The following is a 22,508-nucleotide window of genomic DNA, read 5'->3' as shown; positions in this document are numbered from 1 at the left end:
AATGCTATACATTCATCCTGAAAGCTGGGAAGTAGGATAGAAACTGTCAAAGAGCCACCACTGATTTAAGAAATTTGCGGTACTGACAACTAAATAGGAGCAGAGTCTGCCACCTGAACACTCAAAGCTGGTGATGGAAGTGCTTGCCAAGGAGATGGAAAGAACTTCTCCAGAGGCCAACGTCTGTTGCGGTCTATTAAGATGGGTGGCTGTGGTCAGAGGAGCTGTCTTGGGCCATTAAGAGTGGGGGATTAAAGGCTGTCCACTACGAGAGCACCATGAGTGAGGGTCTATCAGTTGATTGAGGACAGAGTGGTAGTATAGCAAGAGAATAAATTCATCAAGTTGTCACCTTTTTATTAAAACGTGTGAATGAGTTATTAACTCATAAAGTTAAGTTTATTTGTTCTATAATTCATTCAGTAACAAAACGTCACTACTGCTTTTTGCAGAGAACAATATCATGCTGTGACTTAGGCTTAAAATATTTTCTTTGGCTAAATAAAAACAGCAAAAGAAATGGTTAATATTGTGTTTATCACATACAATATCACAATCACAATTTAATTTTCAAAAAAATAAGTATTCTGTTGTAATAATGGCTAAATATAACTAAAACTTTCAATCTTTGGAATTAAATGTTTAACCGAGGTCCTGAGTCTCGGTGGTCATTAAAAATCCCATGGAACTTCTCGTAAAGAGTAGGGGTGTAACCCCAGTGTCCTGGCAAAACTCCCTCCATCGGCCCCTTACTCATCATGACCTCCCAATCATCCCTATCCACCGAACTGGCTCTATCACTGTCTCTCCACTCCCCCTTTAGCTGGTGTGTGGTAAATGCACTGATGCAGCTATCCTGTGGCTGCTATTGCATCATCCAAGTGGACCCCCCTCATGATAGTGAAGCATTTTGGGTGTATGGTCATAAATTAGCTATATCAATACACACATTACATTACATTACAAAGTACATCATTTTATATTTAAATTGATGCTTCACAAATAAATTTTTTTTCAACTGACTGCGCTTAAATGTTAGCCAAATCAAAAGCCTTATATCCTGCCAGAATAAAATGGCTGAATTACATCTAATTAATCGGAGCGCAGAGAGCTTAATAAATTGAAGAACAAGAAAGTAAGAATGACACAAGATGGGAGGAAAATCGAGGTAAATCAAGATGAAAACACTCCGTGTCTCTGCTCTCCTCAAAAGCTGACGGAGTTCTCTTATTTAGATCTGTTTCAGATCTTTTCATGTGGCAGTACTCTGAACTTTTTTTCAGCATTTTATCTTCAGTCAATGGGTTATTAAAAGAAACTGCAACGTCTTTCGACTGCAGTGCCATTAGAATCAGGCTGGGTTTCCAAAGCACTAAGATGGCAGTTGTACGTACTGTAAGTACTTAATCTCTCTCCCAAATGCACTGTTATCTAAGAAGTGCATGAAAATGTTTGTAAATTAATATGGTACTTTAAGCACTCGTAACCCATCACATGAACCTTGAACTTTTTTTACTTACTTTTGCAGTATATTTGTGCAAAGGAACAACACAATAAACATCACAAATGCATTGTATTATTGCTAAGATATTAAACATTACATAAAAACATAAACATCTCAATCTGTGCATATTACACATGACATCATAATTTTGCATAATTTCACACTCGCAATTTATTGTTTTTTCACCACTTGTTTATTACTCTTAAACTGGCAGTAGCCTCTGATTTGCATTTTATGGATCTCTAAGAATGACAGTTTCAGTTTAAATAAAAGGTCTGGTGCAAACAGCCAAATATGTCACGTAGCGTGTTGTTAGGAAAGGGGGTTTACAATTAGGGGTGTCAAAATCGTTAATCGTTTCTTCTGTGCACTGCGATGCAGCCGCGGACAATTCGGTATCGGTTCGGTAATAATCATAACCGGTTATTACTGACGTCATTTACCTCATATGCGCTCTGTCGCGAGGGAGGCGATTGAGAGTATTTACAGCGCTTTACCTACTTAAAACTCATAAACTGTGCACAATTTCACTGTGTGTGTTTGCTGGATCAGTCTTTCACTGACATATACAACAATAGCCCCTATTTCACTGAGATCGAGAGAATGAAAGTAGCCTACTCCATTTCTCTCTCTCTCGCTCTGTCTCTCTCTCTCTTTCTCACACACACACACAGTGGCCCATTTGACCTGCTGGCGTGGCTTTTCTTCTCTTCTCGGCTGTTTTACAGCGTTACTTTTGCATCCAGAAACGAGCGCGTGTCTGCAGAGTTTTCTCCACCGTGTCAATCATAAATCAGCTGTGACATCGCCGCTGCCGCCTATCAGTATCACTCATCTGTGAAAAACGCAGCGCGCAAGAGCCAATCGCAATCGTTTTTTTTTAAGGGTGTGACTAATCAAAGTGGTGTAAGAGAACTAGACAAGGATCAGAAATTAAGCTGGATATTTATATTTGTTTATATTATTTGCTAAATGCTCGTTTTGTTTAAAGTTACAGTTTATATATCTGACTGTTTGTATTAAATGCCAAAATTGTATTACAAATAGTGTATAAATAAAAATATATTCATACATTTTAATACAAGAAATGCTGCTGTGAAGGAAATATAAAACTGTGTATGGAAAGCACCGTCAATGCACCGTGATACACCGAAATATCGAATTGAACCGAATCGATGGCATGATAATCGTAACCGAACCGTGAGACTAGTGTAGGTTCACAGCTCTAGTTACAATGTAACCTTCTCACCTAATGTGAGTAATGTGAGTGTTCATAATATTAGTATTATTTGCCAACTAATAACCACCTGCTGTGGAGCTCTGAATCTGCGTTTCATTTTGGAGTCTGCTACTGTCCACCAGAGGTTGCATTTCAGTAACGGACGCATGCTTTGAGAGTCATCCTGACTAAATGAATGAAATATGTGGTTTTCCAACAAGGCAACCAAGAATGCTGAATTGTAATTGGGTAAACTGGCATTGGGCTGGTTAAAAAAAAACAAAAAAACAAGACAGCTTTCTAATACGAAACGTCCATTTTCAAAGCAGATTATCTGACTTCAGCATTGTTTTTCAGATAAACAAGAATGTTCACTTGGCATGTTTCTTAAATATCTGCAAACATATTGTTATTTTTATGCTTTAGAAAAGTCAAAAACACACATGCAGCACCTTTAATGTTCTACTGGAATGAATGGAGAGAAGAATAGTGTTGTAGAAGAGGTATATATTATGGAAAAGTTATGGGATGTATTTTTGCAAGTGTAGATGTAAATTTCTGCAAGTTTCTGCGAGTTTCTGTTCTTTTATAAAAGTGTTAAAGCTTTGTTGTTTTTGAAACCTCTATATGCCATGCTCCTTTTTGATACTCCTATAAGTTATGCTCCTTTTTGGCATGTTCTGTATAGGTTAGAAACTCCACATGTATTGAAGATATAAAACTATGCATTTTTAGGAATTATTTTGGCTTATAGCCATTGGTTGAAGATGTTTTTCTATAAATGAGTTGTACTCTGAATAGTGTTGGATAATTGATGAACTTCACTGTTTGTGAACATCCATCGTTGTCTGCTGGAGCTCCTGATCTAAAGCATCACAATAATTTCCATCACCAACATCTTGAACGGCCTGTTGGTGAGGAAATAAACAAAATATTCATTTCTGGGTGCGCTTCCAATTTAATACCTACTTAATTTATGAACATAATATAGATGCTCCAATCATGATTTTTGCAGCAGATAATGTATACATATTCCTTTTCATTGTGATCAGCCGATACTAAGTCCTGATTTTGATGCTTCAAGCTTCATATAACTTTGCCATTGCAAAAGCACATTTTCCCTCCATGTATAAGATCTCACCTTACCTAATGAATAAATAAAGGATGTTGCATTCATGTAATGGTCAAAAGCAGCTTTTACAAAAAAAAAAAAAATTAATAAATTAAAAATAATAATTATAGATAAAACAAAGAGAAACAAAATGGTAAGAACAATTACTATAGAGTATTACTCTTAAAATAACATTGCTCATGTGTTATAGTGCTGTGGATGTAGAACCCAGGTTGTAAACTCTGAAACAAACACTTGTGATGGGTTCATGAGATCAGCCAGATCAGCCAGTATCAATTGAATCTCCGGCCACTGATCTCCGGCCAGTCGACTGGAGCATTCCTAGTACATATTTGTTGCCATTTCATTGTAAGTTCACAAACAAGCAAACTAAAGTAATCTCTAAAAGTGTGATTCGGAAAGCTGCTATTTGAAATATTGAAATGCTAGTTCACATTCTTTTTGCAACATTATAGTGCTTCCCAGTAATTACAAATGTTATTTTGATTGTCCTCCTGAGGCTATTTTTTTTTTTGTCCATTGGCTTTTGTTTTCAAAATGTCTTTCTAAGGGCATTCGCCAGCAGCCTTCAGACTTGAAGGACGTAATTACCTCGGGAGCAACGAGTACTTGGTTCCTGCAGAAATCACTTAAGACCTGACGGCAGGCCTGAGTCTGACTTGACCTCAAACTGTCCGTGAGAGACACTCCGAGCAGCCGAAGGGGGAACAATTCAACACACACACACACACAGTTACACAGATTCACCTTCACAAAGGGTGGGCGTCCTTACGCACACACACGCACACACACACGCACACACGCGCACACACGCGCACACACGCGCACACACGCGCACACACACACACGCGCACACACACACACGCGCACACACACACACGCACGCACGCACGCACGCACACACACACACACACACACACGCACGCACGCACGCACGCACACACACACACACACACACACACACACACACACACACACACACACACACACAGAGAGTGAGAGAACACATCTTTTCTCCTCTATTGGCCTGTATTGTAGCTCATTAGCTCAACTCTGGCTCAACTCTCTGCTCTTGACTTTCTGTCAGGCTTGCATGTTTGCTTGAGGACAAATTCATGAGCTGTGTGTGTTTGTATGTCAGGAAATCTGCCAAAACCAGTGTGCTAAACCATTTTACAAATAAGCAGGTCTACGTTTTTAAATAGAAGTTTAAAAAATAATAGAAAAAGGTTATATATATATATATATATATATATATATATATATATATATGCCTAGCAGATTTTTCTATTTAGAGCATTGAGCCTGAAGATGAGCATTTGAATGACCATTTATTCAACTTCTGATTTGCTACAGACTTGCCATACCCTCAACAGACACACTGCGACATGGGAAATCTCCATGCAGCGCCTAAGGCACTGGATATCTAAAATCATTATCTCTGTGGTGCAGGGCATCAGGGCTATTAAATCAGTTTTTTAAAATTGAGCCATTTCATCAAACAAGTCAGTATTGCCACTTGTGCTGAAGCTGATTTCTTTGGCCCCGTGAGTAATTGTCAGCTTTGTTTCATTAAAAGACAATTCCAATTTTTGGGATTTTTTTTTTCCCACCCAAAAGCTGCAACTCTGAGTTGATCCTCCCATGAGGATGAGCCATTACTTTATCATTAGAGATTGAGCACTGAAGCTAATATGACACCTATTGCAATACGCCAGATCTGATAATGGAAGCGTGTAGAGCATTGCTGTGTTATTTGGCTCGCGGGGGTGGTCCTGAAAAATCTCCAGACCAACTTCAAAGTTTTTTTAAATGAAGATCATAATAATATTTAAAGGGTCACAAAACACCAAAACACATTTTTGAGCTATTGACAGTCATATGTGTCTCACGCTGCTAAAAACACAATTAGGACACATATATTACACAAAAAGGTTAAAATTAGTTGTTTTTGCGTTATTTCGAGCAAATTTGTTTTTGGGGTCTAAATTGAATTTTTGAAGCTGTGTCACGCTGATTAGATACTTGCGTGTAATTCAGCGTGTAGACTGGATGTCTGTACCTGGATGTCTGTACCTGCGAGTGCATCATGACGTCTCTGAGTGTGTCATTCTTACGTCTCTGAGTGTGTTTATGAGGAAGACATTTTTTTCAAACCAATTATCGCACTTTATTGTGTAAGTGGTGCAACTTCATTAATATGCATGATGGCTTTGAAGACTGTTTTTACCTGATATAGTGTTCAGATGGCAGAGAGACGCCACGTTGTGTTGGCAAAACAAGTGGAGGAAGAAGATTTTTTTGGAGACACAGGTTGTCATTGTTGCTTTTATCATTTGCTGCAGTGAAGGTTTTGTTTTCATTTCTATGAGAGCGCAGCAGGACTCACAAGTAAATTACAGGGTACGCGACGCTCAACAAAAATACGTGTCTAAGGAAAATTTTTTACCCAAGATCTTTTCTCATCTGCAAATGGTGAAATCCGGAACTGCCACTCGTCTTCTTTTAAAAAAAAGACGCGACTCCAGTTGGTGTTGATTGTCCTGTCTCTTTAGATTTTGTAAGTAAGCGATCAGTGGTCTTTGTTTTAGGCGTGTACATAGGTCGTTGTTTTGGGGTGTGTTGCTTCACATAAAAAATAAATAAATTAGTTTCAACTTCCTGCCCAACTTAACAAGGGGGCATGGATAACAGCTCCCCCGCTTTGTGTATGGCAACAGACAGGCAGACAGAGAGAAGCAAGATGAGTTAGAGCAACAGCATTCAGTCGTACATGTACGACTCGGACACAGACCAAGCAGAGACTAATGTTGAGGAATCAATATTCCTAATGTGCCAGGATGTGTCAGAGTGGTAGTTACAAAATCATTTGTGTCTTTGTATAGTTTTACAGCCGCTACGATGCATGCGTCATCCGTATGGGGAAGTAATGATCAACCGGTTTCACTATTACCCGTGCTTTAATTTGTCACGGTTAATTATTCATAAAGGCTTCTCAACAAAGTGTTTCTGCACAGAACAAAACTGCGGCAACTAAACAAAGTTACGCCAACTGTGTGCTAGCTTAAAGTTCCGAGCTTGTACACTGCGACTAATAACCACGCACACTGGATTAACTTTGACTAAGACTATAACTAAAGCAAATTCATTATTTGCAACGGAGGGATGCGCACGCGAGGCAACGCACTCACACTTTCCAGCCACACCTAGTTGAGATGACAGGGAGCTTCTGTGACCGTGGGAAATGCAAACAGCTGAAGTTTAAGGAAGATGCAATGAAAAGTACACATGTTTGCAAACCCACCTAAAGTTACAAACAATGGCACCAATGAGAGTGATCATGTGGTTAATGCTGATCCGCCAGCCGAGATCAATCGAGTGCTTTCGGAGAGAGTCCTGAAAGACTCTGTGGATCAGCTGTTTTTAATGGCCTGAATCTCGATAGGTTGCATTTACTGCATGTTCAGCGCAAATAGCCGCTAATGTAAAATCTCTGTTACTCATTCGCAGAAAAACAATGAACAATATTGGTTTGTAAAAATGTTTGGACGGTACTGTATCTGACCCAGGTTGCGTTTCCAAAAACCATAATTGGCATTTCCCAAATCCATCATTCCAACAAACATTCGCAAACTGCGTGGCAAACTTGTACGCTTCCAACTACTCTTGAGCTATAAAGCATAGTTCCTGGCTGTGTTATATTCCCAGTTATCCCCCTTATGTCCCATTCAAAGAACATTCCAACATTTAAACTTGGAATGGTTAAAAGAAAAAAACATTAAAGTAATCTCTCTTATGTGAAATTTGCTTTCAACGTATTTTTACAATTTGGTTTAAGCAATTTTCATATTGACAGTTGCACTCCCTTCGCATTGCACTTTGAAAACATTTATGTCATTTTGACCACAGCCGTGGCTCATGACGTAAGCTATAGATCAGCGGTTCCCAACAGGGGGGTTCTGGCCCACAAGGGGCCTCAGCGAGCTTTGTGGGAGGTTGCGTCATATTTTAATTTTTTTTTAGCAGTGGACAATTAGGAAAATGATCATATTACCTTATTAATTTTATCCGGTCGCTCAGGTCGCCGTACAAGAAATCATTATTTCTGCTTTATTCATTATCTGAGTCTGAACAATCTTTTATTTTGAAAAGTCTTGTATTTTAAAAAATGATCATACTCTCTTGCTTACTTCTCGGTCACTTGAGCACCCAAATTTAACCCACAAGCAGCAAAATGAGTAAGAAACAGACGTCTCTGGAAAGTTTCTTTGCTAAGGGAAAAGGCCCAGTGAAGGACCCACGGTCCTTCCCACAGGCCAAGAAATGTATCCACAACCCATTTGTCAACAAATCAGGCGAATCCAGCATATCTGCAAGAAGATCAACTGATAGAGATCACAAATGACAGCAGCCTTTTAGGGGCCGTTCGCATATCACGTATTTCTAGAGTTTGCACAAGTATGTTGTTTCCAATGGAGGTGCGCGTCTTGCGTGCACAATCGGCGTGACACGCTCTCACCAATGAACCCCGAGCCTTGAGCACACCACAAGTCATGTGAGAAGAATTGATTGATCAGCTTTAGCTTGTACGGAATACTCACATTTCTGTAAGATTAGTTTTCTCAGACACACACAGAACACACAAACACTGCAGTGCTTTGTACTTCTCTCTATAAATAAAGCTTGTATCAGAGCGACAGCAAATTCTCAGCTTGTTATCCTGTGAGAAACAACTGATGGTCGCCTAGCAACCTACGATGCACAGAAACACTCTCAACCCTAATTTTTTTTTATCATATCTAGATATAGTAGTAAATTTATCGTTTGATTGAATTTTTCTTTTTTTTTTTTGTCATTATTACTGCAAACCTATATGAGCAATTATATCATTAAATGTGGAGGTGGGCCTTACAATATTTTATGAGGGAAAAGAGGATAAGGCAAAAAAAGGTTGGGAACCACTGCTATAGGTGACCTGTTACTTAAAAATTATGTAATTTACGTTACGTCTCCAAAGCTTGTGAAAGCAAAAACATATATTATACGTTAATGCTTTTAACTTATAGTAGCTCATTTTTAATAATAGTTGTTACCACCTGTTTAGAGCATCATTTGGACGTATTACATTTTAACTAACTTGGTTCAAACAATGGATCTGCTACAAAGCAGATTTTGGGTTTTGTGGTTTTGGGAAACACTCGTCACTACATCAATCTTTTCCCAAATGATGCATCATAATATGATAATAAAGCTTTTCTAATAATTTTTAATTAATAATATGGGTCTCTTTAGAGTTTTTCTAACTGCACCTAAACCTGGATGATTGTCAGTCTTAAATCTGCTACGAACCCCATGTGAGAAACATTTCGACAAAGTTAATTGAACTCAAGCCTCCAAGCTTAGAAAATACCCATAAAAAATCCCCAACTGCAGCAGATTCATAAACGTGCTATGTTTAGTCATTGCAAGTCTTGCCATCTAAACACATAAATCCATGCTCAAAGATTTGAACAGCTCTGAGTAGATCGTCACATGTGGCCATCTCAAAATTACAGTAATTATGGTAACATGTAGTGAACACAGCTTGACTGTTGCACAGCTCTAAAAGAAATTTAATGACATCAAGACTGTGATGTGTTTGATTTTCATGGCACATGTGATCAAAGTTGGCCATCGCAATTTATTGGTGGAAACATGGAACCTTCTACAGGATCTCCTATTAATTAGACTGGGTTGAAGACTGCATGTGAACTGCTGCACTTAAGAACAGTGAGATCCTTGGCAACCACTTGTAAGCCTTATTCCTATTCTTTGAACAATCATTTAACATTTGGGAGAAATAAATGTCAAATAGTGATGGAAAATACATTAAACAGATACAAGAAAAGCAAAAAAAAAGTCCATGAAGTTGACTGTAAAGTAAGAAATATATCAGGGAAACGCAATGCTACTGTAGGCTTTTGTGTAAACCGGTTGTGTCAACAAATCAGGAGTATGGATATCTAGTTCATGTGTGAAAACTATCCCAGGCTCATTCTGAGAACATACCCCTATATACATTTCTTGAGATCGCCAAATACATCACAGGAGCTCGTTTTTTTTTTTTTTGTTTAGTTTTTTTTTTTATTAGCAGTTTTTGTTTTCGTAATTTCACTAAAGGCTGATGTGTGCACTATTTCAGATCTCAAATTTCTCTCGCCAGTGCCATTCGCACCTGCTCTTCTCACAAAAGTCCTCAAGCGGCCACTGTTGACTAACTGTTTGACTGACTGAATGACTGACCCACCCTCCTCCTTCCCTAAACCAATAGTGTTTTCAAAAGCACAGATTGACCCTGAAATGAAATACTGGAGTGGAGAAAATCGAGGTAACAACGATGAACACCTCACTACTTTTTTCATTATATTCAGTTACCTGAACTTTAACAACTCACAACAGAGTGAACAGAATTAGTTCTTGAAACAAAAAAAAAAAAAAAAAAAAAAAAAAAAAAGAAAATCGTTCTTGGCTCAGTTAAGCTTAGATAACATAATTTGTTGTTTAATGTTACCATAAAATCTCCATAAAATTTCTTTCTTTTAAGAAATGCGAAGATCAGCTGAAATGGAGAACCTTCTTGGAGACCGCCAAATACATCCCAGGAGCTAAGTTTTTTTTTTTTTTTGGCCAATCCACCAGAGGCTGCTGTATACATTTTTTCAGATCTCCAATTTCTTTCCACCAGAGGCCGCTGTCGACTAACTGTTTGTCTGACTGGCTGACTGACTGACTGACTGACAGACACTGATTAACTGACCCAACCTCCTTCCCTAAACCCAACCAGTAGTGTTTTTAAAGGCACAGACTGACCTACCCACCCTCTTCCTTAAATCCAACTAACAGTTTTAAATAGCAATCCAAAGAAAGAAAAGCCCTCGCCTGTTTTTTTTGCTATGTTTTTTAGATTACACCAAATTCTCACCGTTATTTAATTGTTTATTTTATTTTTTTGCTTCTATTTTTGTCTTACTCGCTTTCTGAAAACTCTCTTAACCAGACTCAAACCCCTGGTCGTGGTAAACTCCTCTCTGTGTCTCAAGTTCGACGATGCACATGGCGAGCTAACTGGACAAACTAGTAACAGCAGGAAAGCCATCCATATGGAGGTAAGCAGTCATCTGGTAAGCACGAAAAGGAATGGCATCATGCCATCTAGTATCTTTTTTTTTTTAAACTAAATGTAGCCATACGCATTTCTGGTTGCATAATTCACGATTTCCAGATATGTATAAAGGGCTACGTTTTCAGAATGTTGATGAAAACTCTGTGTATGTGTTTTAGGCTGAACTATTAGCAATAAAACCCTATTTATAACATTCAGGCAATGCATCAACAAAATTCTTTGGCTTATCAAAATGAATTATTACAGAGATCCTGCACACCTCATGCTCTCAGCATAGTTTGAGGGCCACTGCTTCTAGAATGTGTCCAGTTTTCATCTAATTTGGCTTATGACCTTAAGCCCACTGTGACAAAAAAAAAATAATTGAATAGATGTTTTGTATTTAAACTGTGCTGTCCCAGCAACAGCTATACTGGTCTGTGCTGACTCACTACTCCTGAGGTTGTTAAAGATCTGTGCTGGAGGTCAGCAGGCTGTAAGATCAAATCCCACATGTGGTGAGTCATGAAGCATTTTTGGTTCATTCTCCCCTTTGTGTCATGTTGTGGTCAGTGCATGTTTTCCCTTAATGATGTAGCTGAGAGTGAAACTTAGAAATCTAAAGGGTAGTGAGGTGAATTGAGGACAGATCAGATGGGCGCCTTCTAACAAACTGAAAAAAAGAATGCAAATTTGAGAACATTTACCTGGAGTGTGCTTTTCTGCAAGTGTGCTCATGTCATTCCCCCTTCTGACTTCTGTTTGAGGAGACACTAAGAAAGCTTTACTGGGAACTATTCCCCCACAATATACTCTGAGCCACAAGTCACTATGTTTTTGTCTGTTCTGTCCAACTTTCTGATGACCTGCCCTGAAGTCCAGCTGAGGCAAAGGTGCCTGCCAGTGGAAATAGGGCTCTGGTCATAAAACTGAGCTACGTCCATGAAGCAGACATCCATCATCTACCCATCTTATCAAGATATTTCCCTGATGGCAGCATATGGCTAAAACGGAAATCATTTATTTTATGACCATGGCACCCACTCATGGTTCTGGTTTGTAGTCTACCTGTAAAAAAAACTTTAAAATATCCTGGCTGGCCAGTAAAAGACAAAAATAAAACCAATCTTCATCTACCTTCCAAAGTGCTGATTGGAGCAATTGAATCTTCTTCCTCCAGAACGATTTCACTGAAAAGCTGGAGTGGAGGAAATCAAGGTAATCATGATGAACACCTCACTACTTTTTTCATTACATTCAGTTACCTGGACTTTAACAACCCACAATAGAGTGAAATTCTTCTCAGGTTTAGTACCTGAAACTAAAAGTCAAAAAAGAAAAATATTCTTGGTTCAGTTAAACTCAGATAACATCATTTGTGGCTTAATGTTACAATAAAATCTTTCTTTCTTTCTTTCTTTCTTTCTTTCTTTCTTTCTTTCTTTCTTTCTTTCTTTCTTTCTTTGTAAATAGATGGGAACAATATATATATATATATATATATAAAAAAATATATAAAATATATATATATATAAAACCACCCAATCTGCAACTGCAAAAATTCTAAATCTTTGTTTTAAGCATGATGATAGGTCAGTGTGGATTGTTCGTTATTCAATTAATCATAATGTATATTTTTATTACCTGTCCCACGGATTATCTGCAGTGCCCACGCATACAACCGTCATGCATGCACAACTAATATATACTGGTTCTTTTATTCATCTAGGCCAAAGTGGAATAAACCGCTAACTTATCTAGCATATTTTTTTTTTTTTTACACAGTAGATGCCCTTCCCGCTTCCATTCAAATATACCGCATGTCTTTAGACTGTGGGGGAGACCAAAGCACCTGGAGGAAACGCACGCAAACATCGGAAGAAACATACAAACTTTACACTGTAAGCATAGCTATGTCTCTCCATAATGTTAAACCTTGAGAACTGTTATGGAACTCCACACAAGACAAGACCACGAGAATGGTCAGGAACTAAAACAATAAACTTTCTAATCTGAGAAGAAGGTCAGCTAGGAAACTGTTCAGGTTGTCTCGATCATTCATCCTTTAATAGTAAACTTTTAATTATCAAATTATTGTTTTTTATTTAAAATTTTGCACTGCATCTTTTTACATGCATTTATTTGATTAAAGCGACAGTAAAAATAAATATATAATTTTCATATATTATATATAATTGAATCATTCATTCATTTCTTTTCTTGTCGGCTTAGTCCCTTTATTAATCTGGGGTTGCCACAGCGGAATAAACCGCCAACTTATCCAGCAAGTTTTTACACAGTGAATGTCCTTTCAGCCATCTCTGGAAAACATCCACACTCACATTTACACACTCTCATACACCACAGACAATTTAGCCAACCCAATTCACCTGTACCACATGTCTTTGGACTGTGGGGGAAACTGGAGCACCCGGAGGAAACCCACGTGAACGCAGGGAGAACATGCAAACTCCACACAGAAACACCAACTGAGCTGAGGCTTGAACCAGCGACCTTCTTGCTGTGAGGCGACAGCACTACCTACTGTGCCACTGCTTCGCCCTACTCAAAGTATCCTAACCATTAAATATTTAATCAAATATAAACTTCTAACGGATTTGAACACTGATTATAAGAAAAGTTTTAGAGCAATAAGTAACCAAAATGAGAAATAATCAAAACATCATAATTTAATTTCATAAATAATGGCAAAAATATGAATGTTTTAACAAAATTGTAGGCATCTAATATCCTCTATTCTATAAATATTTTCAGCCTTTGCTTCTTTTATAAACACCTCTTATAACCTCTATTTTTCTTTGTTTTAAATGAAAATTAGAGCCAAAATGTTTTTGTGGTCTCAAATGCTGTCAGCTGACTTGCACTTTCACTGAACCTACAATATAACTTTCAGACATTAACAATACACAATTTTATGCTTTGTTTAGTCATTTGTGGTTAAATTTGTAAAAAAAAAAGTCAAGGGCTCCTCAATAAAAGTCATATTATGCTCTCTGAGCCTGAATTTTTGATAAGAATCACCCACTCTGGGAAATGGAAATGGGGCCATTATATGATGACTCTTCACACCAGTGCAGTCGCAGGCATTTAAGCTGTCAAGAAACCTGTTACCAAGCACTCAGTCTCCCTTCTTCATCACCAGCTATCATCACCTCCCTCCTCAGCAATACAGTCATAACCGCTCAGCCATCTCACAGCATTCACTCTCACTGCCAAACATCCCACCTTTCAGCGACTGAAAGCCTCATATGTGGCTTTTTAAAGTAACCTTTGCCACTGAGAGCTCATTCTTCTCTCCTTTCCTGTTCGTTGCCATTCTAGGAAACATCCATTAAACGCGCAGCAATAAAATCAGAGAGAAATGGAGGCTGCTGAGAGAGCTGTGGCCTTCAAAACACTTACTGCTTCAGTGGAGGCGTGAGATATCAACTAATGAATAGGTTCATACTCATCTTCTGTTTGTTTGGATGTATGGAGTTTGCATAGACACTTGTGAGGAGCTTTTAGCAAAACGCAAATGAAGGCAAATACAAATTGTTAATGAAAAGCATTCAAAGTATTAAAAAGAACTTGGAACAGATGTGACTCAACTCGATTTAAGCTTGAAATTGGTGAAATGTTAGTAATACACTGAAGCAAATGCAAATGATTGACCATCTTTATTTAAAAAATAATAGTGCTAAAATAAAGATTTCATAATTAACTTAATATATATATATATATATATATGTCTGGATATGGTTTTTGTGGATTTACTTTTATTCATCAGAAAACTATATATATATATATATATATATATATATATATATATATATATATATATATATATATATATATATATATATATATATATATATATATATATATATACACACATATATATATATATATATATATATATATATATATATATATATATATATATATATATATATAAATTTTTGTTTTTAAAATATTTGACTTCATCAATAAATAAACATACCACTAAATACATATATGTATATTTTATTGTATACATTTCTGGAAAGCGCCAAATACAGTGCATCCCAGAAGGTATAATTTTTTGCAGTTTTTGTTTTCACAAATTCACCAGAGGCTGTTGTGCACACTTTTTCAGATCCTAAATTTTGTTTGTAAGTGCCATTTGCGCATGCTGTTCTCTCGTAAATCCACCAGAGGCCGTTGTTGAGCTACCGACTGACTGACTGTCTGAATGACTGACTGATCGATCAACTGACCCACTCTCCTCCTTCCCTAAACCCAACCAATAATGTATTCAAGAGCACAGCTTGACCAGGGCCCACACACTTCCCTAAATCCAAACGACAGTTTTAAAAAGTAATACAAAAAATAAAAAATAAAAAGCCCTCATCTGATTTTTACAATGTTTTCAGCTTTTACCACATTCTCACACTTTTATCGACTTTCTGGACTCGAACACCATCATCATGGTCAACTCCTCTCTGTCTCAAGTCCGCCGATGTACATGGCAAGCTAACTGGACAAACTGGAAAAAGCTGCCCATACAGAGGTAATTGGTCAGCTGGTAATCTCAAAAAGGAAAAGTGTCATTCCGCCCAGTAGCGTTTGTTTTAAAGACAAGTTTTACGGCATCCGTGTTTTAGGTGTATTATGTTAGGGGAAGACCTAACGAATATTCTATGTATGACAATGACAGATGCTCCGAAGAGTGAAATCTGAGAGAAAGTAAAATTCTGTATAAATATACAACAAAACTTTTCAGATCTTGTCTTGACAAGAGACCAAAATAAAGAAGCTTTATTTTTATGATTTGTGTTATTGTTTTAGATTGCACACCAATTTTTACATTTATATATGTAAATATCTGGGAATTACCGCCACAAAATAAGTCATATTTAAATCTCAAAAAAAATCACAAAACAAATTGTGAAAAACCAGGGGGTCTGTATATGGTCTCTTCGTTCTAGATAAAACACATAAACAAGCATATTTTGCAGCAAATTTGGCATACCTGGTTTTAAAACTCTTAAATGCATACTTATATAGAACTATATTTTATAACACGAGTGTTATTTTATTTAACTTTTCTGATAATTTTAAGGATAAAATATGCGGGACAAATAGTGGCACTTTTGTTATTTTTTATTACTATACTTTTGCTTATCTGAAGCATAAAACAAAGTCTTTCACCACTTCGATGAACACAATTTTTTTTTTTGTTTGTGTCAAAACAACCCGAGGGATGGATAAGTGAATAAAAATAGTGATCAGCAGCTATTTACTAAAAGTCTAAAATGATTCTACATTTCCAGCTTTAAATAATTTCTTACAGATTTAACACATCTTACATTTTTCAGTTAAACTTGATGTTACCCGTTACAAAAATCATGTTAACTGCTGTTAAAATCTTTTAGATATTTCTTTAATACTGCAAATGCACAATATCAATCACTACTGTAGATGCCAGCACTTTTTGCCTAGCACCTGCGATGAACAAGCATGGTGACATTTGCAACCATCCCACTTTTAGTTTTACACCTCTCATGCTGCGAGAACTGGCTGACACTTGCTAACATTTGATATTAATCAGGCTGGTTGGAATAAGTCTCTTTCACCCACAAAAAATTAGCTGAAGTGCTCTCGAGCCACAACCCCAAGTCAGTTAAATGCCATATAAAACTTCTTCCATTTCAGAAAAAATATATAAAGATCTGAATTATTCATAATCCTCCAAACACCTCAGAAGAGCCAGGGTGACTCCATCAAAGGTATCTGGGTACCAAAGTCCCAATGGGTATTTCTCAGCCCGTCTGATCTTTCCAGCAGATGGAAGAACACTGCATTAAAGATATTCAATTCAACAGCAACATCAAAAAGTATTTATATACAGAATGTGGATGACTGGGGTATTTTTTTACTCAAATAGCTGAAGCTCAAATTATAGAACAATTGTCTTCAACTGAAACATATTGGAATGTGTTTTAGAATGCTGCAAATGGTAACTCTAGATATCAATGTTATTTAAAGGAAAGATTTAGAACAATAAATAATAAATAAAATAAAAGCTCTGTTATTCTGCCCTTTTAAGTGGAGCTAGCATGTTTTTTAATGGATTTACACTGGTATACTGTATGTTTTTTGCTCACTGATTAAAAGGTATTACAGATTAGGAATGCTTTTGCTAAAGCCAGAACCTTGGTGGTTGGTACAAGGTCATCTGTTCTAGCACAAATAGATACATTTCAGGTAGAAATAAAAAAAATAAAATAAAAAAAAAACATAAATGCTTTTTGATAGTTTACATCTAAGTAAAAGAAAAAAGAGATAAAGTATAAAAGAATATAAAAGTATAAAAGGCCAAGGTTCAATGCATTCTCTACAGTCATTGTCAGATGGAAGCCTTGTATGACAATATATTTCAAATATATTGTCCATATTTCAATGTCAATGTTCTTTCCTTATTTTATTTTAATACAGTAAATCATCATGTCAATTGTCACTCTAAATGTCTTCATGAGGATTTTAGAAATACTTAGACACCGAGTATGTTTCCATGGACACCAATTATCAGATTTTATTATGATTAAGACATTACTCTAATTAAGAGTCTACCATGTAAAAAGCGAGTTTTTATGACCTTATTCTAACCAAAGTCATAATAGAAATAAACAGAAATCAGATTAAGACATGTGGAGTATGCCGATTTTAGTTGCATTATTGAAGTGCCGTACAGACATGTAAACACCTTAATCAACGCTTTTGATTAATTCACAAATTTGTGAATCGCGAGGTCCCTGAACATATTAGGGTAACAGATCTGGCATGCTATCTGAGGATGTAGAGGTGTCGTGCAGGAAAGTGGAGAGTGGTGTGTTGAGGGCAGTGGTGTCGCAGACGTAAGTTAATAGACAGGGTGGGGGTTTATTGTCGTAGACGAAAGTGAACAGGGTTGGGGAGTCGTGGAACAAAGTGAAAGTGAACAGTGGATGGAGAAGGAGAGCAGGTGAGGAGGGGGATAGGTGAAATGAAGTGCCATTAAGACAAATTAACCCCTGACGTTAATCAAACTATTCCCGTCATAGAGGATTTTCACCACATTTTGTCACAGGATAGTCTACACACACTATGACCCATGTCATTGAACAATTCTTCTACCACTTGTTTAAATTACGGTTGGCAACACAATGTGGCGTCTCTCTGAACACTGTAACAGCTAAAAAGATTATTCGAAGCTATATCATGCATATTAATGAAGTTAAATCTCGTTCACAATAGAGCGCGCTGATTGGTTCGAACCGAGTCTTCCTCATGAATTAATAAACAGATGTGCTGAAAACTCAATGACGTCACTTTGTATTGGCCGCTACAGACAGCCAATCATCACAACGGAATTAGCATAATGATCTACGCCGTAACAGTTTCAAAATTTAATTTCAAACCGGAAGAACAAATTTGCTTAAAACAACGCAAAAACAAACAAATTTAACTTTTTAGTGAAATATATGTGTCCTAATAGTGTTTTTAGCAATGTGGCACATATAAATGACTGCCAACATCTCAAAAAGAGTGTTTTGGTGTTAAAAATGCAAGTGTTATCGAACCCTTCAAAAAGTCATTCAAAGCCACGCCTCCTGAACACATGAATGTGCACTAGAAAATATTACAACAATATAGCATGCCAAATTCAACAGAGAGAAAACAGTACAGTTAGTGTTTGCAATACCAAACTTCAAAAAAGAGCTAGTTGATGTCTGACTGCCATTCTCTGTCTGAACAACATTCGTAGATGTGCTGATGACTTTATCCTTTCTATGCAAACAGAGTTCTTTCAGCTATGCAATTACATCTTTTGCCAAGTAAGACAGCTTAGTATTATTCAGATCAAACATATTGATTAGATAAACTTGACCTACAATTACATGTTCTATGGAATAATAAAATGCATATAAATACATTTGGATTGCTTTATTTATTGATTGTTATAAGGATGTGAAGAGACTTTTAACAAGCATAACAAAAAAAAATTCTGAAGACAATCACCTATCCCACATTTAAGGGTGCATTTAAAGGTATTAAATTGCACCTTTTATTGCCCCAGTGACAAACCATATCCAAAAGCAGTTTTTGCAATTTCTTGACTTTCTATACTTTGTATCATTATAGCAGCGCCTACTTTAGAAATATATGTAACCCTGAACTACAAAACCAGTGTTCATTCGCACAGGTATATTATTAGCAATAGGCAAAACAGCATTATATGGATCAAATAGTCGATTATGCCAAAATATAAAGTATTAGGTAAATATTAAGGCCCAATCCCAATAATACCCCTTACCCCTTCATGTGAACTCACGAAATGAGGGATAGGGGTGTCCCAATTCTCTTAAGCTTGAAGGTGTAGAGCTAAGGGGAATGGCTAGATAGCCCTTGAAATTGAATTTTCAGGACCACACTGGAAACCAAGGGGTACTGTTTTTTTATGCTAAAATAAATACCACTAATATCCAATATCCAATAACTTCTGTATAGTAGTCCCACAATGAACTTTCACATCTGACGCTCGAATATCCTGTCAGAAAAGTCTATGGTTGTGAATGACCTTTTTACAGTGTCTGTTATAACGTTAACGTTGTTTTGTGTGCTTATATAGATGAATATGGCCACGGTGTAAATGCACAGTACAGTTACGAGCTTATTGCCAAATTATATCGTTATGATAATATAATATTATTGCCTTCTGTGATTTCCTGAAGATAAATACCAAAAAAATAATAATAATAATGTAACTAGAATGACTATAGCAGTCGCCGTTTTCATTTGAAGCAAGAGATAGTGATGATGTGTGCAGGTAATGTAGTAGTTTCCCATTTATTAGGGGTAAATTTTGGAGCCTTTCCCCTTCACACTCTGTTTTAAGAACCAACAGGAAAGGAAAGGCGTAGGCCCTTTGCTCCAGGGAACTGGCCACTGGCATAAAAAAACAGATTTATTAAAGTAGAACTAAGATTATAAAGTAGAATAGAGACTAATTAGTTAGTTAATTATTTAGGTTTAATTAGTGTAAGTATCAGTGTGATACACTTAATAAGAGATTATCTTGAACATTTTAAAATATAATAAGCAAATTTTTTAAATATGCATACGCTAATTTGAAAAGAAGAAATTATCTAAAAATGATCTTAAACTTGGTTCTGTAAAAGAACAACTTTCTCTATCAGTCGGAAAAACATCTTAACACTTTTGCAATGAAAACACTGATGCACTGTGTGATCTCTATAGAACTTATCGGAGCAAGCGGAGCTACAAATCATCCGATCCATGTGGTTTGGCTTATAGGTTTATTTTACATGTAGAGGTCTGTGATGTCTTGTGCCTGTAAAAAGTGCCCCCTCTGTTCAAAATATGTATCGCAATGCATTTGACATTTCAACCGGCTTGAATCGTCACATATTTAAATTGATTTTTAACCTTCTCATGCTGAATTGTTACATCCATTCATTTAGTGTTTTTTTACCCTCACATTCAAGATATTAAACTGTTGTATCTCTGACAAATATTGTTATATCCTAACAAAGTATACATCAATAAAAAGCATATTGATTCAACTTTCAGTTGTTAATGATGTTAATATCTCAATTTCCAAAAATTGACATGTATGCCTTTTTTGTGGTCCAGGATCACATACCGAATATAAATAATTTACACTTACCACATTAAGTTTGAGCTCCATGTTGAGGACACCTCCGCTATCCAGTACAGGCATCAGGTTAATGGCAAATATGGCTGCCCGGTCCGGAGGAATTGAAATGTTGGGTCCAAAGAAGATGTAGAAATGAACTGAAAATGTGTCCAGTTCATTGCGCAGCGTTGGCCGGATTGGCCAGCATTTATTTGTGTCGGCTGTTGGTGCTAAATAAGTGATGCTGTCTTCAGCAGCTAATAGAGATGCTTGATCCGAAGCGTTCTGGGGCACGTTAGGCAGGCTGGCAGCAGGCAGGGTCTCTGACAGAGAGAAACCCATCGCAGTGCCAAATGACTGGGGCATGTTCATTGCTGAGGAGCCTTTGGAGACAGTTGGCTTGGAACAGTCTGCAGAGAAAAGATCAAAGGCGATGGTTAAAAATTGGGACGGCTAATGTTTTTTTTTTTTTTTCTGCTGAGAAACTTGAAGGTGAAGCTAGTTACAGGAGATGTGAAATAAGAATGAAATAAAGATTTCTTGAACTCTGACGAATCTCTTGAATGAAGCTGACAGCTCAAACTCTCCACTCAGGTTACTGCGAGGCTAAAAGCATCTTCCTGTCATCCCCATCTCTTTGTGCTAGATCTAACTAGCATTTCAGCAGAGACACACTTTTTTCCTTTTTTCATTTTTATGCATATGCTTAGATGTCTGTGGTGGGATGACAGACAAAATGACTGCTGAAAGTGTCTATGCAGTCTGATCTAAATGATCTGAGGGGGTTGTATGTTGTGTTTTATGTAGGACCACAGAGCAGCCGAGGGAATGTCCATTTCATCATATTCCCGTTTGGAGGCCTCTCACGTCTATCTAACTTTAAAGTCAGACAAAAACACTTCAAACCTTTGTTTTCGGAGTTTGAAGTCTTCATTCGAAATGTGACAGATTTTTTTTTTTTTTGCATAACAAAAAACTGTGTCCCAAAATGCATGAAAAACGAGGTCATGGTTGCTCTTAACATCTTTTAATTGCGGGCTTTGTTGTAACGATACTTTGCAAATTAGGTGGGATAAAGAAACACATTTTGATTAACTGTAAATTAGCAAAACAATGCAGCGGAATTGAGATTACTAATTGGCACTGATGAGGACAATAAGAAATTCTCCACACATCTCGGAGTTTCCTGATTGCCTCAGGGTGTGAACGTTCCGTTATGCTACTGAAGACTCTGGAGTCTTACGGTGTGTTTTCACTACAGAATCAAATCTGATCAGTGCCACTGCCAACACCACAACGCCACTGCTTTGGGATGCATCAAATTTAGGGCAGATCTCATGCTTGCAGATTAACCAGGTGAAAGACAACATGCTTAAACATTCATCACATATGCATAGTTTAATGCCCTTTTTGAAGAAATGATTACAAATAAGCACAAGGCAGTTACATGGTCTTGCAGTGGGAGAAAGTTTTATTACAATATGTTTATGTAAACTGAAAGAGTGAAGGATTTCAGCTCAGTTATCCACCGGGCTTTGTTCCCCACAGCTTTAGTAGCACTCCCTCTTCTTTTCAGACTTTTTTAATTATGTCTAAACCTTGATGAGGTGAGAAATGCTGAGAATGTTTTCGACAGTTAAAGCGAAAAAGCTCCAAATACAATCCAGATGAAAGAGTTCACCACTCTCAAAAGCAGATTATTAATATTAGTTAGTGTTTTAGTTTTAGATTAGTTAATATTAGTTATTAATATTAGATTATTATTATTAATAGTGCTGGTGGGAGGGGAAATCAGATGTCGGTCATTGAAGTGCCCTTGTATCTGGATTC

At 37.0% G+C, this 22,508-nt stretch overlaps 1 protein-coding gene across 2 annotated transcripts in view; it reads right to left on the bottom strand.

Annotated features, from left to right (window-relative positions):
- si:dkey-84j12.1 overlaps positions 1 to 22,508 on the bottom strand; it is a 293,735-nt gene that overhangs the window by 51,254 nt on the left and 219,973 nt on the right. For both annotated transcript variants that reach the window (XM_001920797.9, XM_073951375.1), the window contains exon 6: positions 20,709 to 21,088. In XM_001920797.9, the coding sequence (XP_001920832.2) occupies positions 20,709 to 21,088 (380 nt within the window). The remainder of the gene's footprint in view (positions 1 to 20,708; positions 21,089 to 22,508) is intronic.

This window comes from Danio rerio, chromosome 5 (genome assembly GCF_049306965.1).
Source record: "Danio rerio strain Tuebingen ecotype United States chromosome 5, GRCz12tu, whole genome shotgun sequence".
Taxonomy (NCBI): domain Eukaryota; kingdom Metazoa; phylum Chordata; class Actinopteri; order Cypriniformes; family Danionidae; genus Danio; species Danio rerio.
The sequence above is the reverse complement of the archived record's forward strand: the minus strand, read 5'-3'. Positions and strand labels throughout refer to the sequence as shown.